The 18,831-nt window shown below is 49.1% G+C and overlaps 4 protein-coding genes across 4 annotated transcripts; 1 reads left to right on the top strand and 3 right to left on the bottom strand.

Annotated features, from left to right (window-relative positions):
* Positions 1–37: 37 nt before the first annotated feature.
* EI90DRAFT_3121120 (uncharacterized protein) lies at positions 38–6,179 on the bottom strand (the record flags this gene model as incomplete). Its single annotated transcript, XM_039063370.1, has 34 exons — positions 38–932; positions 985–1,029; positions 1,082–1,190; positions 1,243–1,309; positions 1,359–1,454; positions 1,511–1,598; positions 1,649–1,896; positions 1,948–2,016; positions 2,372–2,494; positions 2,546–2,635; positions 2,696–2,735; positions 2,797–2,822; positions 2,872–2,919; positions 2,972–2,992; positions 3,050–3,438; positions 3,505–3,520; positions 3,574–3,671; positions 3,720–3,744; positions 3,797–3,826; positions 3,886–3,908; positions 3,962–3,996; positions 4,049–4,593; positions 4,656–4,698; positions 4,754–4,785; positions 4,847–4,856; positions 4,913–4,985; positions 5,039–5,099; positions 5,154–5,269; positions 5,324–5,408; positions 5,461–5,513; positions 5,566–5,580; positions 5,632–5,701; positions 5,753–6,024; positions 6,086–6,179. The coding sequence occupies 34 exons, from the start codon at positions 6,177–6,179 to the stop codon at positions 38–40; spliced, it is 4,050 nt and encodes a 1,349-aa protein (XP_038918188.1).
* Positions 6,180–6,824: 645 nt separating this feature from the next.
* On the top strand, positions 6,825–7,849 carry EI90DRAFT_452332 (uncharacterized protein). The gene has a single exon (XM_039067631.1). It carries the CDS (start codon positions 7,016–7,018, stop codon positions 7,658–7,660), a length of 645 nt encoding a protein of 214 aa, XP_038918187.1. The 5' UTR covers positions 6,825–7,015; the 3' UTR covers positions 7,661–7,849.
* A 2,834-nt stretch (positions 7,850–10,683) lies between these two features.
* Positions 10,684–11,806, bottom strand: EI90DRAFT_2914938 (uncharacterized protein; the record flags this gene model as incomplete). The annotated part of the gene is made up of 7 exons (XM_039054536.1): positions 10,684–10,789; positions 10,844–10,885; positions 10,945–11,153; positions 11,206–11,444; positions 11,497–11,547; positions 11,602–11,656; positions 11,708–11,806. Coding segments are annotated over 7 exons (801 nt in total), but the record flags the coding sequence as incomplete, so codon positions are not given.
* A 2,826-nt stretch (positions 11,807–14,632) lies between these two features.
* EI90DRAFT_2835901 (uncharacterized protein) lies at positions 14,633–14,980 on the bottom strand (the record flags this gene model as incomplete). The annotated part of the gene is made up of 1 exon (XM_039053654.1): positions 14,633–14,980. A coding segment is annotated over one exon (348 nt), but the record flags the coding sequence as incomplete, so codon positions are not given.
* Positions 14,981–18,831: the final 3,851 nt, after the last annotated feature.

Here is an 18,831-nt window from a genome sequence, read left to right as displayed (position 1 = left end):
ATGTTGCGGCATGCATACAGTAGCTTTTGGATTCTAATCAGTTCGTCGAATCCACAATATCAACCATGTTGGCCATCCACTCTTCCATTTCGTCCCACTCAGGTTCCTTGCAAGGAGCCCCCAATGTGCCATTTGCAATGGTATCTAAGGATGCACTGCCAACCAGATCCGCGTGCGGTTTTGCAATTGGAGCTGCTGGAGAACTGCAGTCTGAAGAAAGCACTTGAGAAATTTTGTGAAAGCTTGGAGGCGAACGTTTGACTGTGGGATTCCGCCTGATTCTGTCAAACGAAGGCGTCAAGGAAGAATCAGGCATAAAAAGCTGGTGCTTCATCGTGCGAGAATCACTGGATGTTTTCAGATCTTGTACCTCTGAAGCTTGTGTTGGCGAAGGCGATAAATCGATGCAGATTTTGCTTGTAGCTGCGAATGGATCAAGTTTTGAACGTTTCGATATTTTCATTGAGAGATCCGAGGACATCTGCCTTTTCATAGCTGGGGAAGTAGAAGAGATATCCGATGGCGGGGGAAAATCAATCCCGTCGTCAAACAGGACCATGTTTGACCTCGTATTTTCATGCGAACCCGGATTACGGGGCAGTCGGTCTATGGTAAGGACGCCCTGTGAATGAGACATGTCATTAAGATCGTCGCTCATGCCATCCGTCTCCAGAAGAATACTAGGGTGCTTCGCGGTTAACGGCTGCCCGGAAAGCGGAACTTTAGTTCTCTTAGCCAGGGAGGATTTCGCAGGTTCAGATAACGCGTTCCTGTGAAGCTCCTCAAGGTCGATACGAGGTTGATCCAGTTTAGGTTTCTGTCGCAAATCGGTCGGTTTTGGTGTTCCTTTATTCGTCGATGTACTTGGGTTCCGGTTGCGCACGGTGTTAGCCGCATTTCGGTTCGGCGCTTTGGACGAACCCTCCCGACGGCTGAAGGATCACTTGGGTCATGGCGCTAATATAACGCGAGCGTGGAGCTCACCAATGGTGACGACAAGAGGATTTATCCTTGCAATTATGATCACAACTAAAAGGGTGAGTCAGTGGTCATCACCCTCGACGTATGAGCAGGGAACTACCACGGAAAGTTTCCATGTGGAAGTTCGACCGCCTTGGCTGACTTCTTCCGTAACTCTGGAGTCTCCGTATGTAAAGCGACTGGATCCACCTCTGGGTTTGGATTCGTCGCTAGTACGATGGAGGTCGAATTTAAAAATGGGGAAAATTTTGGTACACCAACCGTCCCCGTTCAGCATGGCATCTATCTCGGATGACGAAATATCCCAAAAATCAGATGGTACCTCGATCTAACTTCATGATGCCTCGATTCGTAACGTTAAGCACCTGTGTACTTACATCGTCCTTTGGGGGTTTAGTCATAAGTATGGGGTAGCTGCCCGGTGACACCGTCGGCTTGTAAGTACGGAATACAGACAACCCAGCATATTTCTCCTGTCAATGAATGGATCACACAGATCATCAGACAAAGGGATCAATAGATCACTCACCGCATCAGCCTGGACAATAACACTCTGACTTGGCTTCTCCAAAGAAGCGGTTACAACGAACGACCTAACTGAGACCAAACCCTTGGTGCTGAGAACAATAGTCAGATGCAACGAGTACTTGGCAACAGCATGACGCACGGGATGCGACGGAAATCAATTAACCGGCAGTCGGATGTTGTCGTTAGCACTGAAGTGTAGCCCAACGCCTTGACCTTATCCAGAATCATAGCGTGATGTAAGGAGATTGAAACAGAAAGTGTAACAAGAACGGGTTTTGCACCACCCTCCGCGACGACATTGTCCTCAGATATCCCGACAATATAGTCTGGAAGACTAGCAGCTTGCTGAATAAGTTCCCTCCCAAATGGGTGCTTTTTATTGAGGAGCTACACCCTCAACGTCAGGGTGTTAAACTGAACAATTTCTGAACGACGCACCAGCTCAACTCTATGGGCTTTTTCCCCACGCAAAGCGCCAATGGTAGTGATCCCGTGCTGGGCCAGCACCTACCTGGAATCAAGAAGACGATCTGAACAGTGTGACGAGGGACGTGCCTTGACTCTATGACACGGCACTTCAATGTATAGTATAAAAACAAAGGGCAGAAGGTGCGCACGATTTATCACCAATACCGTTCAATTGACGGAGAACTACGGGTCGATCCTCCCATGCTTTCGCACTCAGGACCCTCACTCTGGGAATTATAATGTAGTTAGACGCAAAGATTTCAGAGGATAACCGCTAAAGACGAACAATTCCATCCCATATTTGATATGCGATCCGAGTTTCCTAGCGATGCCAACGTCGACTATCGCTGAACGGAGGATTAATGAGTTAAAGTAATTGCGATTTCATTGGTACCTCGCTGAACTTGCCTTTGGCAACCCGAATGGATTGGCGAAGCAGATTTGCTGCATCAAGGGTAGCATGGTGTCCGAGACCCTTCCAGTCCTTACTGGTCAATGGTATCCCTCCTAATGCAGCCTGTGAAGGATTTATTTAAAAGAAAGAAGACATTGACGCGCCTACACTGACCTGCAATAGAAGGAGGACTTTCTCGGGAGTCTTCTCTACCTTCTTCACCGGGAAGCGGATGTCATTGTGTTCGCGAATCTCGTTGAAAACCTAATGTCACCCCCGCATGGCGGGCAAGCTCATGGACGAAACCCAAAGCAGCCCACTTACGCGCTTTTCCTCCACTCTCAGTCGAGCTAACTCAGTGAGCCTAGTCAGGAGGTCACAAGATGATTAGCGAGTCAGGGATTCATAACACTCCTTGAGCTCACTCATCTGCCTGCGACAGCATCTCGAACTTTGGATGTCATTCAGTTGAAGCCAGCTGGAATGGGATGAATACTGACCAGCTGCCTGAGATTCACCTCTTCGGGTAGCGTTTGGATAGCACACATCTGGGCTAAGGCTCAGCATACGAACGGCTCAATGTCCTATAACATCACGGACCGTCGAGAAACGAATATAGTACTAGAGCAAGTTCCTCAATGTTGAAAAGACGAAAATGGCACAAAAGCTCCCACCCACCTTAGTCATGATTTCCCCAGCTTCAGTGATCCTAATCTTATCGTTTGCCCTCGCACTATCCCTCGAGATTAAAGATGCTTCTTCGAGCGTCGCCAAGGTTTGTTCAACAATATCATTCAAGCGATCCCGCCAAGATCCTTGGACAGAATCATCATTAAGTCCAGAATAATGTGCCGGATTCCGTTGTATCCTCTGGAAAAGGAAGGAGTTCAACAGCCATTTCTTAGCAGTTTCCTCATCCACGATGGTCCCGAGAGCGACCTCAGAGGCAACGTGCTCGATGAGATTGCGGTGCAGGTGACTCTCAAATACCGAGTTGCCCGACTCTAAAGCCTCGTACTTTGGCCTGGCCACTGCATCACAAAGGATGATGGCGACCCCTTCTTTATCTGCAAGCGATCGCAATTAGAGACATCGTAGACAACTCCAATGAGACAACGAAACAGCGGTCGCACCAAACTGAGGGCGGCCCTGTAAGGGATGGTCATTGAGCACACGTCGAACCCCAAAGTGAAAACACCGACTGCGCGGCCAATCATCTGCATGACTTCAAGGCTACTGTACTCCTCCCATTGAGTATCTGCCCAATGAACTGTTCCATGGATCACAACGGTGTGTGCAGCTGATATCCCCGATGAGACCGTGTCGACGACTTAAACCATGTACCCACGCATGTTAACCCCAACGGCAAGCGTCTAAGAAATGCATGTGCTGACTTTCGGCCGTTCCCAGCTATCGGAGACTTACCGAAGTAGCTACAACCACTGAGATGATCTTCTGGCTGAACAAATACTCTACTGCTTTCTATCGCCTAGCGAAAGACCAGCATGATGAACTGCAATTCCATGACTCACGAGCTCTGGAGAAAAGGTGAATCAAGAAGCCCATACTACGAGGAAAACCGCCACTAACCGCTCAATTTAGGTTCTTCGAAGGATGCGTTAGTCCTGTTATCCCAGGGTTTAGCAGTGCATCAACTCGGGGAACGAACAAACCCACTCCCTCGTAGTGTTCCATGGTAACTTCCCCCCCCGTTCAGTAAGCTTTAAATACGCCGCAGCAATCTTGTCTGCACATGTCACGACGCCTGAAACAGCATAATAAAGACAGCAGCCGCTAAGTTCGAAAATGGGCCTAACTCTTTCGGGTAGGACAAAATACAAGGACGGGCTTGTTATTCGCATGACGCTGAAGCAGAGGAAACAGCTGCGGATCCAGGACCGTGGAGAGGAACTGGAACTCGTTCTGCCCTCGTTTGCGCGGGAAGCCATAAACGTGCTTCGTGATTTTACATGGGCGATAAGACTCGTCAAACTACGATCAAGTTCACTTAAGAAATACCGCGTCCAAGGGAAATTTGTAGAACCTGCCCTAAACACAGAGGTTGCATGAGGTGGACTTCCGTATCGAATCCATTCAGCAATATCTTCTATGTTAGGCACCGTGGCTGACACGAGAACAAAGCGTGGATTCGTCATCCGTGTTTTCATACGTGATATGCAGACTTCGAGCGTAGCCCCTCGAGGGTCGCTCAAAATGTGCACCTGACATTCAGATCAAGTTGAGAGGTTGTGCCGAGGAATTATTGGATACTTGCCTCATCAACCAGAAAAAGGGAGATCTGGTTCGTGTAAACGGCAGTGTCGTGCCTGATACCAATGGTCCGTCAACTAGAAGCCCGTGGAGGAGAACGCGAAAACTTACCAATTTCTTGTCAAAGCATCCCACTTCTCAGGCTGTTGCAGCGGGCACGAGATAAGTCAGGGTCGTGACAATTCGGTTAGATATTCATCCCACCGTAGTGATGCTTGAAGGGGAACAACTAAATCAATAACATAGAAAGTGGACGCGAGCGGTACATACATGATAGAGCACTTCTTAGCCCCTCTCCAAGCATCCCTCCCCTCGACAGCTGTATCACCAGTCATTTCGCAACCTGCGACGATGCACTGCATCAAATAATAACTCGAATGTCGTCGTATCGCTCACAATCGATGCCGAGAGGAGAAAATTTCTTTGTCCAGTCATTGAAGCGTTCGGTACATAAAGCCTCAGAGAAATGGTTCAGAAAGGCTAAAAACATGAGACACAAACGAAAACATACTTTCATAGGGGCAATATAGACGCATTGTGGACCGTGCGGACAACTCGGGGAATTATCCATAAAGAGTTTGATAATAGCGAGCTCGAAGACCACCGTCTTACCGCTTCCAGTAGGTGCTGGGCCGATATTCAGTCACATCAGCACAAATGAAACAAAAAGAGGCGACGGACCGCTGAGAACCTGAGGAAGGGAATCGGCGTCTGCCATGCGAGATAAACTTGAGATACGCACCAAATTCTCGCCAGATTTCATGATCTTCGAACGGGCTGAGCTTGCGGCGACAGAAACGGAGCGTGAATGGTCTCACCATATCAAAGCAGGTAGACTGAATAGCGTTGAAAAGAGGGAAGCCAAAGATCCCTTTGTTTCAACGTTCAGCATCGTCCTTGCTTGCGACGTCAAGACGACAGACCTTGGTAAACATTCGCTACGATCATATTATCAATCCCATCCATTCCCACCAAATTCTGTTACTCACGAAGCTCACGCACCGACCGAAGCCGCGTTCCTTTTGAAGTAAGAGGTGACGATTCCCTAAATCTATCCGTCTGCAGACCCTATTAATAGTTCTCTCTGGGTTCTATTTCGTCAAACCATACATTCAGTTCGGGGTTTGAAGAATGCGTGCTAAATCGCGCGTCAGAACATGTATCCTGCACTGAGATGGATGCGCTGGCATGGTGTGCCCCCAACAAGACGGGTGATCCAGAAGTATGACGCGTGTAATCGCGAACGGCAACACTCATAGATTCCGGAGTCACAGATGCCCTAGGAAAGCGAACAGAAGACGGATAGGATTGTTGAAAATGGCGAGGGGGGCGAAGTGGCATGAATGGCCCCGAAGGTGTTGGCGAATAGGGAGGTTCGGTCCCTAAGATGACGCCGCACGCGTAGGAACAGAATGAGACTCAGTGTAACCAATCCAAACACACCGTCACTATAGGAGGACATTTGCAAGAGGTTTGAATGGCTTTGACGCCAATCTTCTGTCTCTCCACCCTGCAAGGCTGAGTGGTGATACGCCATCTGGTTGCAAAAGGTCAGGACCAATTACAAATAATTGAGGCTCGTTTGGATTGCTCCCACGGGGAAGCTCCGATGCACCGGCCGTCGGCGCTCTTGCACCATTGTCATTATTTCCACAATAACCACCTGTCTTGCTTTCTGCACTCTTGAATACCACTGCTGGTCACTTGCATACTCTTTCCTCTACCAGTTACTTCTGGGTTGGTGAGCGGCATGCATCTAGCAGTACACCCCTTGGGCATGACCATCCGATCCATTATTACATCGTGCCCGATGCTAAAGGGTCTCTTTCCCGACCACTATGAGTGGCCGTCCATCTCGAGTTTTCACAAATCCCAGTCACCTCCGGGCCTACGTGATAGTGAGCAGCGTCATCTCAAGAAAACTTATCCTACTGTTCCACGCCTTGAAAATATCTCTATGACCCACAAGTCATCTCTGCACGCGGCATGAACACCACGGTAAGGGCTGATACGACCATCCCATGTCGCGACAACCGGAAAAATGCTCAGCGGAGCAAATATGACGGGCTACCAGTAGAGAGAAAGGGAGTGTAACCGTCCGATAACATACAGTCTTTGGTCAAGACCCGATGTTAACCCCACAAAACTAAGTGGGGCCGCGATTGCACAGGTCAGCTTCACCGGGATGCCTGGAGAGGTCTTCAGGCGCGGGTCTGCGACCCGGCTCATATCAATATTTTCGAGGTTGCCTCGGACCCACAATCAAACATTCTTTAGCATTGGGTTTTGGCAGCCGACACCTCCCAAACGAATGTATCCATTTCCAGGGATCGCAAAGAAATTGAACCACTTCATAATCCATGTGATCAAGAGATGTCCAAGGATCGTTATCACTTGGTACCCAACTTCTCCAGCATAGTATTTTTACAAAGCTCGAAGAAATCTCGTTCCATCAATAATCACAGCGCAGAGCCCTTCACTCAATTCCCTCTTCCCTGCAGGTGTTGCGTGCACCTAGAACACATCGATTCTCCATCTGCTGCAAATGCTGAAAGGCTATTCTTCGCTTATTTCTTCGCTGCCGTTATCCGGGCGCGACCCATGTACACGATTTGGGGTGTCTTTCACTATGTGGACGGCTGTTTCTTGTACGATCATGATAGGGAGCACTGTTTACATGCTCCGAATAACCTAAAAAGAAAAAGCCGGCCGGTCTCCTCCATCTTTACGAGGAGAAAAATCAGACGATCATTAGATTCGACATTTCGCTGCAAACTCTTAGTACGGGAGTCCTGGTTGATCGAAGCTTTGGGATCTTTCACCCACATCGAGCGAGGGACTGTAAGATTTGTTAACCAATGCCAAAGGATTCTCATCTTGTTCAATCGGAGCCTCACTCACTCAAGTAGGGCTGCTCTCCAGTTTCGAAAATATAGGCTGGTCACATCTGACGCCCGATGTGGAACCACGAGGGAGCAGAATGCCGCGAAGCATCCGAATATCCTTCCGGCAGTTTGATTCACATCAAGCAGCCAAAACATGATACCGGTGATGTCGATCACAATGCAACACTATGCGTGGCGTTTCACTGTAGTGGGCCACCACCAACAGTACCGCCTTCTGACCCGGAGAATGCCGAGGTGGATATTCGACACAAGATTCGCTTGGAGAAGGACAGAACTGCATGAAACCGTATTGGCTGCGTGGGCACCATTCACCAAAAAACTAGCACGTAAGGAGAAGCATTATAGGGGTAAGCTTTTCGCGCTAGTGTATTCATTACTATCGTCTTGATGTCCTTCCTGCCTATTCTCTGATGCCCTGTTGTATCATCATTTGCAAAAGTTTGACAATACTTGCTACATACTTGGTCCAGACGTACTTCACTTGGTATTTGATCTGCCTCGGTCCTTTCCCAGGCATATAAGGGATTTCTTTTCAACTCGTGGGCATTAAAACCTCATGATAACGGCAGACCATCTGCAACAATGGAAATGAATCACAGAACAAATGCTCAGTGTCCCGTTACAACCCGTTATCCTTTCCTTGGCGAGTATATAGCGCCAGATGGGCGCCAATCAGATATCTTAAGCCGCAGGTCAGCCGGCATGCTCAAAGAGAAGCACGTAAAAACATCGCTGGACCCTTTAATTTAGTTGCAGTTGGCGATTCTCTCCATCCTACCAATTCCATGGGAAATTTTGATACAGGGTGCGAGCCGCTGGCTGCAAGTCAGATATATAAACCTACTTGGATCCATTCTTTCTACCGCCCTGCCCCTTTCCTCGCTCGAGCTAAAGATGTTTGGTTTCTCGTGGGGTTCATCTAGTAAGGCAGGACAAGGGGATAGCGGAGAGGATCCTCTCGAAGCAGAAATTTCCGCCCATCAGGATTGGGATGGGGAGAACATCGAGGTGTTATCTGCTATTGTCGATACACGGTCGACCCGGGATGACTCTGATGATGTGCCTGATGCCGAACCGAGAACCCGAAAAAGGTCGAGACACAGCGCAGTAGAACGGTTGCGCCCCTCGTTCTTTGGTGTGGGCTGGGATGGAGCCAAGTCGGCTCTCGACCTCCTCGAATCATCAGCTAAACGCACAGAGAGAATTCCAGCTATACCGGGTGTTCCCAATCATGATTTAGGGCACGCCACTGTAACGCAGACATTGCAAAATCGTCCAGATCTCTTTTGCGTTCAAACGCCCATCCGTCATAAGGAGCTACAAACTCTGTTGAGGCTACATCCGAATCCTCGTTTCGTCAAATCCCTTGTTGATGGTTTCGAAAAGGGCTTTTGGCCTGGTGCAAACACTGCTCAGATGAACACATCCTCACCCATTGACTTGGACCCTGCAAATCAACGCCCTAGGCAGGCCGAACAAATCAAGTTCCTCCGTACGCAATGCGAGCACGAAGTTTCCAAGGGTCGATATTCGCGTGCCTTTGGTGACGAGCTGTTGCCTGGCATGGTCTGTACTCCGGTCTTTACAAAACGTAAGCCGGGGCCGAAAAAGTTCCGAATCATCAACAACCACAGTGCCGGAGATCACTCCCTCAACTCCATGATTCCCAACGAAGCAGCGTATGTCCAGGTCGACACGCTTACCCACTTGGCGTCTCGCCTTAGGCTTGCTATCAAGGAACATGGGCAACCGCCGAGATGGCTCTTCACATCCGACGTTGCTGAGGCATTCCGCATCATACCCATTCATCCCCGCTGGCAGGTGCGGCAGGTGAACAGGATAGATGGGTACCTATACGTTGATCGTAACGCTGTGTTTGGAAATCGTGGCTCCATGAAGATCTTCTGCCAGTTCTTGGCAGCAGTCCTATGGTGTGCGGAAAAGGACGGACTCAAAGATATTTTCCATTACGTGGACGATAGCTTCTCCTACGACTTCGTTGAAAAGCTCGTTTTGTATCCTCCATACAAACGTGAGATGCCCAAGAAACAAGTGGAGCTCCTCCACCTATTCGACCGTCTTGGGATACCCCACGAAGACAAAAAACAAAAATTCGGCACAAAACTCGAAATAATCGGATTTTCGATATCCCTCGACCATCTTACGATTAGTCTCCCGGCCGGAAAGCTGGAAAATATCCTTAAAATGATGGATAGCTTTGTTCGTGTCGGCCGGCATACAGTCGCGGAATGGTGGGAACTACTTGGCGTGGCAAACTGGGCACTTCAAGCTGCACCCAAGTTAAGGCCCGCACTCAACTCATCATTCAGCGCGATCGCTCGCAAGACTTCAGCAAGCGAAAAAGTCCAACTTTCGCCCGAAGTCACAGAGGATCTAAAATGGTTCGCGCGACAACTCCGGGAAGCCAAACCTATTCGGATCGTGGACGGCGGCTTTTGGGAAAACAAAGAAGCAGATTTAGAAGTGTGTTGCAAGGCCCTGGACGGTGGTGCAAATGTGCATATAAGTTGCACTTCAGAGGATGTGTCGTTCGTGGCTCCATTGGATTCCGACAGTGGAGAAGGTACCGTCGACTGCCCAGAAGCACGCAGCGTCCTTCTTGCCCTGAAATGGGCTACACAACAAAGCAAACCGTTCAGACGACTTTTAATTCGGACGAATTCCAAAAACATGCTACAACTATTCAATCAGTTGAAGGCGCCGGACGCTGCGCACAAGAAGATTCTTTACGATGCTATTGAACTGATGATCAAGCACGACACAGATGCAAGGGTGTCGTCTACTGAAAAGCTGGAAATGCCGCCTCCTAAAGACGAGGGAGATGAAGAGCAGTCCTTGAAGAATAAGAAACAAAAGGGTAACTCGCGTCGGAAGCGTTTCGGCCTTGCCTCCAACTACGCCATTGCCAATTCCGACTTGTCCAGTAAAACCTGACAATTAATATTCCGCGGAAAGTGCGACGAGTTCTGTCATTTGGGCTGTAACTATCATCAATGAATATCTGCTACCGTGACAGCTAGCCCATACTATGGCCTTTGGCATCAAAAATAGAAATAGCGTTCAAACTTCAGACTGTGCGCAGCGCACGATTTGATCGAGACACAAACTCCGCTTTCACACTGGCTCAATAGAACCGGGTCGTAGGACAGTTTTAGGCTGCACCGCGCGGCCGAGCGATTTGAGAGACACAGCCCGTGCATTAGCACGCACATCACCCATTCTAAACGCGCAAATCAGCACGGGAGGCCTCGTGATGAGCGTCAAGGAATATCACCTCAGTCGATACTGAAAAGGCATTAATCCCTTCCCAAACAAGCTGTGAATAGGGGCGAGTAGCTGCAAACGACGATTCCTTCAGAAGCACATGAAGCATACCGATTCACATGATTTGAACAAATAACCGCAACCACTATGCTAAGAAGTATGATCCCTGTGACCGAGAAGGCTGCGCGAGTGAACATATTCAAGACTGAGATCTGAAACCGGCTGAGCTTCGGTCTACAGGCTGGTAGCGTCGAACGAGGGTAGCAAGTCTTCGAAAAGATCGCCAGGTGTAGGGGGTTATAAAGCCCACAGCAATGCAGCTAGAGCACGAGTTGTTCAATTGGCGCTCCCGGGGTAGTAACGATTCCTCACAGAGTTTTGAATGACAAGTCTCCCATAATCTCCCCACTGTCTGCTCCATCCCTGGTTAATCTTCCCCAGGAGATTAAAGGCACGACGTTTGTAAGAGGTGTATCCGACAGTTGTCAAACTGATAAGGCATGGCCAAAGCAGAATGTTGTAGAAAGTCAAAAAGGGTCGCGAATTCAAGATCGCTCCAGTGATGCCAACCAAGGACGTGATAAGGATACAACCCGAAGCGACGGTGCTGTCTGAAGCGAAATAGAAGAGGGTCGAAAGTACACATGAGGGAACCCATCTTACAAAGAACGAGGTCCCAGTTGATTACGAGAATGACATCTGCGAGGAGAAAAGCTGGGATAGCAATGTCATGCACAATCCGAATGAAGAAACAGGCCGTTGCCTTACTCCGAAGCCATATAGCAAGACTAGCGAGAATGCCTCCCATACTAATGACGAACATCTAGCATTTCATGAATCCGATGTCCCGCCAATATGCTGCTTTCAAACTGACCACGGATATGGATACAACCAAAGCCCACTTATAAGGCGTCCACTTTCCGATACGAATGCTGTCGCCATCGAGCCCGTAACCGTCTTGCTGGTCCAAAACCTTTAGGCCGCTATTCCTTCTATCACCCCAGTCCGGTTCAAGGAGAGGATCGTATTCATGAGCGTTGAATTTATCAACAGATTTCCATGGCAGAGGGAACTTTCGAGTGAAATTTGAAGTGTGATGTGCTATAGATGAGAATAACCGAGGGGATGTAGCAGAAAGTCTACTACGCTGGTCAGCAAAAGCCACGTTATGACGACGATGAGGAAGCGTGAATAATGCTGGTGGCCTGGGAGAAGTAAGCTGCTGCTGGGAATAGTCAGGGAATGACACAGTTTGTGAGGAGACATAAGGATTCGTTGAACTCGTGGCTGCAATCAAAGGGTCGACCCGACGTATGGACGCGGGCGTAATCAAGGGAGGATCTACTGGAAAAGGCAAAGCTAGACCGGGAGACGACTCTTGGGAATCAGGCGCGAGAGCGATCAAATGAGGGTGGGATGACAGCCTTTCCGGGGCATAGGAACTGAGACCGAACCTGAAGACTGAGCCCTGAATATCGTAGGGATTAGAATTGCTGGCAACTATAGAGGACTTTCTTCGCTGAGCCCTAGCGCGCAACGAGCCCCATCCACTGGAAACAGTCGGTTTGGAGGGTTCCCAAGGAGCAGTAGAAAGGGGTTCTCCCTTCTCTGGTGGATAGAACGACGACCCAGATAACCCAATTGAAGAGTGCAAGGTAGCGTCGAATTGACTGATGCCACAGGAAGAAGCGATTCCTGGAGGCATAGTTTGAGGTATATTCACAAGGACAGGGGCATGATCTCCCTCGATCATCAAGGTGGAAGGGTCAGGAGGCCGAGCTAGAGTTGTAGGCGAATACACTGAAGGGAAACAGGCGCTGTTTTCCATACTCTGAGATCGGCGTCTGAAGTGAGACTCTCTACGTGGATTGTCCGACGGGGCACGTCCTAGCAGCGCACTCGTAAATGACGTGTTCATCTTTCACTGCGAGAATCGTTGTTCGACGTGGCAATTCAGGCGTGTTGTTCTCGTTCTTACGTACCCGACCAATACTAATGGCAATAGATTGTGAGCTTGCTTCCCGAAGTCTCTGGAGGTCCTTAAAGGATCCTGCCAAATGCTAGTACAATGAAGAGGACCAAAGGAACAAGATACATTTGAGAACATGATGAGCGGGGAGATATACAAAAAAGAAGGGCGCAGTACATAGTGCATCTAAACACAGCAAGATAATCATTTAATGCGACCATCAGGAATACATAGTCCCAGTCAACGTTAATTCCCCAACCGCCACCAGAGCGAGAAGCGCGCACCCAGTGCGTTATTTGCGTGGCATCACAATAGCCCCTGCCGGTACCCTGTTATCATTGGTCCGAAGGATTTAGTAATGTCGCTCTTGACCGCGCCATGATTTCCTCCTCCCTTTCAATCTCCTTTATCGCATCCACATCCAACGCATCACTTGCTCGGCACCGCTCTCTCTCCCTCACCATCCTCATATACCTCTCAATAGAACCCCACTCCTCCACTGTACCTCCAACACCGCCTTTTCTTTCGAACAACCCCGACCTTTTCTCAGCAAGCTCTCTTGGCCAATCCCACTCCTCGCACATCTGTACACCGGGTTGGACATCCACAAGATCATCGACTTCTAAACAAAGTGCAATGACGCCAAGGGAATACGTATCTCCAAGGATCGGACTAAGAGGGTATGGATCGACTGAATAAAGCGTCGTTATCTTGGCCATCTGAGCCGCCTTCTGGGCTCGTCTAGAGAGCGTCTTCTGCCCCTGGCCAACACCGATACCAGTGCGGGTGCGAGATTGAGATTGGTGGTAGCGATGAGAAGGAGTAACGACCGACGATGAAGCGAAATGGCGAGCAGAAGGTGAATGAAGCACCCGACTACGGCCTCTTCGTTTGGCATCACCGGAGGTTTCGTCGACGTCAAAACCTGGGTCATGGGGGAAAACGGAAATGTCAGGACATTTCGGGTGGTTAGAGGGGGAGGAGGGCTGAGAGCCTGAAGGTGAGGAAGTGGGCGAGGGGTACGGGTCGGTATGCCCTTGTGAGCGGTATGGTGAGCGAGAACGGGAGAGGTGCGAGTGATTGCGTTGAGGTGCGATGCGAGAAGCGCCTGGACGAGGCGAAGACGTTGTGGGAGTAGGAAGAATTGTACTAGTGGATGAACCGACAGTGGTACTGTTCTCAGTGAGATAGAGGATTGGTAACTTCGCGCGCATTCGAGAGCCTGCAACTGTTGGCGCAAAAGGTGGAGACACTGGATTTAGATCATCAGAGTCGCCCATATAGGCAGATGTGGAAAGAGGAAGAGGGAGAGTGAGAGGGCCGTACGGGGTTGCCCCACCATGAGACGGCCTGTCCATCTCCATATCATCGACGACATCGGACACTTCGCCTTCACTTTCCGATCCATTGTCTTCGGCGTTTGATTCATCATCGTGCAAGATCTGAATTGATCCAGCTTCGCTCATCTTCCATGCACGCATAATTTCTGGTGAAGCGAACGGTCTAGTTCCAGGATAAATCAAATCTCGCTCCCGTTCTGCCTTCTGCCGCTGCTGGTCCTCAGATGCGGGAACTGATGTCGTGGGTCGCGAACGGAGCGCAGCTAACGCGGATGGTATGGGAGGAGGCCGAGGTTCTACAGTGGATCGACCAAAATCAATCAACTTGACGACGTATCGAGTATTTTTTGTATTGGATGCAATTTTGGAGGAAGATATCGGGGAGTTCGGAGTGGTGATTATTACATTGAGGGAACACAGATCGTTATGTGCTAAGCCTGCAGAACGAGGTATAGAAGGTGGATGAACGTGTTTCGGGCTAGGAGAAAACTGACGCACCAAACGAATGAACATGGCACAGACCATTGAGTATCTGATTGAACCAATCGGCACGAGTGCTCATGGACATCCCTAGGCCAAGGTACTTAAACAATGTCTCGCCCTCGACGTATTCCAGGAGCATTCCAACACCTTCGAGACTTCCAACAAAAGCTACGATATTCCTATGTCGCTGAACCGTCTGGAAGAACCTTAACTCAGCCGTGAACTGCCGGAGAACATCGGGGGCATTCGAAGAAAATTGACCATGCATGTACATTTGCGTCAGCGTGGGGGTTTTTAGAATGGTTCGATAAAGTGTGGAGGAGGAACCGCTCGCATGAGGAGCAAGATCGGACACACGAGAGAGGGCTTGGGCAGCGGGATTTGAGGCCAACCCAGCATTTGAGCTCGGGGAGTTGGCATACAGAGTGGACGATCCAAATCGCCGAGAGCTGTGGGAGTTAAACTGGGCCGCAGGTGACGGGACTGACTGAGTGGCCAGTATTTGCGCTTGAGAGTATATTGCGCTTGGGTTTCTCAGTTCTGACAAGTCAACTTTTGCAGTGCTGGCATGAGGCGCCCGTGAAGCAGGTCGCGGTCCATAGGCAGCACTTCCATAACGCGCACCACGCCCAGCACCTCTTCCCGAGAAGCTCGTCGACATGGACTGGTCGAGGGGAAGCTGATGGGCAACAAAGAGATGCTGGATGGAAAACGCAGACGACGGTCCACGTCAAAGAGCGGTGAGCAACACGAGGCGTTTCAACCTCAAACTGGGTTTCGCTTTCACACACAAAGACGGGTTTTATGAAGCAGAATCAAGCTTCGGCAAGTAGCCTGATGGTCAAGAGATCGTACAGAGAGATACAACCTCAGAACAGGCCAGGGTCTTCGTTTGGGAGAGTGCGGAGAAATGAAGCACAAGGTGTAAGGAAGCACCTTCCTAATCGGGACCCTACTATTTATTTGGATCTCTTGAGTTTGATTCCCCGACTCAACGCTAGGTTTTTCCCATCTGATGTCCCAAAGCCTGCACTCTTGCAATTATGTAACAGTCAGATCAGCTCGTGTCCTTGATGGGGGTTTGTGTGAACTGCAAGTTTCTCTGTACAGTCTCATGCACGCAACCCTGGCAATGATCCGGAAGCTCGTGCACATTATTTCTCGGCTCCTCACAGTCCGCGAATTACGCACGCTCTAATGTCATATCCGGGAACATATGTATGCTCATGACTGGGATCACTAGAGATGGCAGACCCCAAGGACTCTCACGCCTTGCCGCTGTGTGCCGTGGGAGACGCGCTGCGCACTCGTACAAAGCGGAACATACTAAAATGGTTGATGGCGGCATTGTCATGATCAGCGTATAATCAGTATAATAAGTCCATGTGGAGAGTTGGCCAAATCCAGTATTCTGGTTTATCACAGCTCAAAGGGAAAATGTCTGATCGTGAACCACTGATTAGTCAGTGGGAAACGACGAACTTATGGCGGACAGCTGGCTAGGGGCACGCAGAACCCACGCATGGGTAAAGTGTGGCTAATGAGGTGCGTAACAATAGCACTAACAAAATGTTGAGCAAATCGTTGTCACAAGTCAAAATTGGGCATGGGGCGGGTGGAGGGACACGCGAGACAAGCGGAATGGGGGAGGTGAATGTGCCATTATTTGCTTGGTCGAAGCATGCAAGGGCTTGGCTAGGGCCCGTCATGGAAAGTAAAGAATAGCGCTGATGTAGAAGACCCAAATTGCCAATTAACTACAGCCTTAGAGCGATTTGGATTTAGTTAGGGAATACTGTACTGAAGGGGTCACTGCGCCTTGCTTGCCCATATGTATATACGGTTGCCGAGCACAAAATTTGCATCCAGCTCAAGTGCGTGCCACTTGTCCGCACGTCGATTACACGTATTTGTGTAAGCTATATAACTACACAGATGAACGGCCTTCGGCAGGAGATCGTTAAACACTTTGTCGATCAATGTGGTTTTCATACGGAAACGTCCTGACAATTCAGTTTAATTCAACTTACAAGTGCTTGACTGGACACATGCAACAACGTCCTGAGACGTCCTAGGATGTCCTGCAAAGTCATATGTCTGTTGCTATCCATGTAGGAGGGCGCGCTAGCGGTACGGGAGTGGCATGTATGGGAAATGACATGCTAGGTCAAGACTCAGTGCCTCTCAGACATCGAAAAAATACCAAAAGCTTGCACTAAGGATTAAGGAATGGCCCTTGAGGCTGGCCAAAGATGCGTGCAATTGGCATTGCACGCATCTCAGATTCTTATTATTTCCTCGATATAAACAATGTACAACACGTGTAATTACTTCATATATAGCGGGGCGTGAGGCGAATGTCCTTTCCTCTACTCTTCCCGGAGTAGACAACTAGGTTTATATTATCCAATGTGTGCTCATAACAACCCGTGTACAGTAATTGAGCATGGTTTTCTGCGATAATTGTTAATCTGACCATTCCCATGCACCAAAAAAATCACCAAAACCCGGTAACGTGGATAGCAGTAACTTGAATCTGAGCGATTTTTCAGAGCAAGTCTACTTGGGGTCTCTACATGTTTAATGGCTGAAAAAGGGATTATGCTCGAATGTCCGATTGATGTCCAGGAAAAGCGACGTAGACGCGACGACGGCATGCAGAAGCAACCTGATTATCGAATTATTACAAGCCTTGGCTCGGGCTCCGACACCTCGTGATCAGTCCTCATACTGGGAATAATGAGGATGTGGAAAAGGTATGAGAAGTTAGATGGGTTTGGTGCATCAAGGTTACTATGGGGCCGAGGTGAAAAGACAGTACGGTTGTCTTACCGATGGGTGGCCATGATCGAGATCTTTGTGGCATATGGGTTCTTGGGTCTACGATGACACGCTCAGCTGCCGAGTCTCTAGGTGGCGCCATACAAGTGACTTGGAGCCAGGAAATCGGCTACAAGGGACTACGAAGCTGCATCGGATTCCAATGATGTCACCGCATGCCTTGAAGCCCACGAATCAGACTTGCGCTTGGGCCAGGCAAATGCGGGCAAAGCACAAAAGAGATTTTGCTGCTTCCCGAAGTGAGAGTTAATTGCATACACACTTGAAAGTTCGAGCCCCTATGAAGTACCGAGCCTCTTAACACCCATGCGGCTTAATTCCTCCTCCTATGATGTGATCTTCTGATCGTTGGCCGGAAGCGAGCAAAGTCAGCGACGAGCACTCAAAGCGAGTTGACGAGAGTGGAAAGGATGCATACCAATATCCCAAGATTAATTCTGGCTAACACGACGAGTCCGAGTGTGAGAACTCATGTAACTGGTCTCTGGGAGAAAAAAAAAAGGAAACCCAAAAAACCGATTTCAACCTAGAACGCCGATCAAATCAGGGGCAGGGGAAGTGCCGGGAGATTGACCAACATTAAGGCACGGTTGACACTAGTACCAGAGCTGCTTTTGTTATGAGGGTTCCCCTCAAGCTAGATGGCCGAGCTTGCCAGCGGTTTCCCAGTCCAGTTATTGATGTTGCCTTAGCTTAATGATGTGACTGATCACGAGGTGTTGGAGAGCCAAGGCGTTTCCACCAACAGAACTACTGTAACAACTAACACAACCAAGGTTGCCAACTTAATCATCCCTTCTGATGTGCGAACATCGTTAATCAGACATTCCCTTTTCCAGCCATTCCAAAACTACTATGCAACATGCATGCAACCATCGCTATGTAGACATGACTCTGAGAATTGCTCAGATTATTGCTATATTCCCGGGTTTTGGTGTTTTTTTGATGCATGGTTAGTGGACAGGTCATGATATTGATCAATTATTTATTACCACCCACTCATTGCTGCCCCCTCGCCAATTTACATAGTCATTACAGGTAAGTCCAGTAAAACGGAGAGTGCAAGTACTAATATGACAGTAAATACTAGCTGTTCTCTCCTTCGACTGCACAGACGGTCGGAAATAATAACAATAGTTACCCTGTTCGATGGTGGTCACCTCCGAGAACAAGTAGGATAGGTTAGGCAGGACTCCAACCTCTATGACTTTGCAACGGTGTCAACAATTATCCCAGAACCAAGCTCAATTACTGCGCAAGCGGGTTGTCGTGATCACACGTTGGATGATATGGACCTGATTCTCTAACTCCGGGAAGAGGAACGCACAAAACACTTGGGCGTGTACACGAGCAAGGATTGTTTCA

Source organism: Cantharellus anzutake (genome assembly GCF_015039405.1).
Source record: "Cantharellus anzutake strain C23 chromosome Unknown EI90scaffold_15, whole genome shotgun sequence".
NCBI classification, from domain to species: Eukaryota; Fungi; Basidiomycota; class Agaricomycetes; order Cantharellales; family Hydnaceae; genus Cantharellus; species Cantharellus anzutake.
This window is presented reverse-complemented; position numbering and strand designations above follow the sequence as displayed.

What these genes read in the sequence shown, in the direction of transcription:
- EI90DRAFT_452332 (XM_039067631.1), top strand. Translation starts at nt 7,016, where the DNA reads ATGTCCAAGGATCGTTATCACTTGGTACCCAACTTCTCCAGCATAGTA.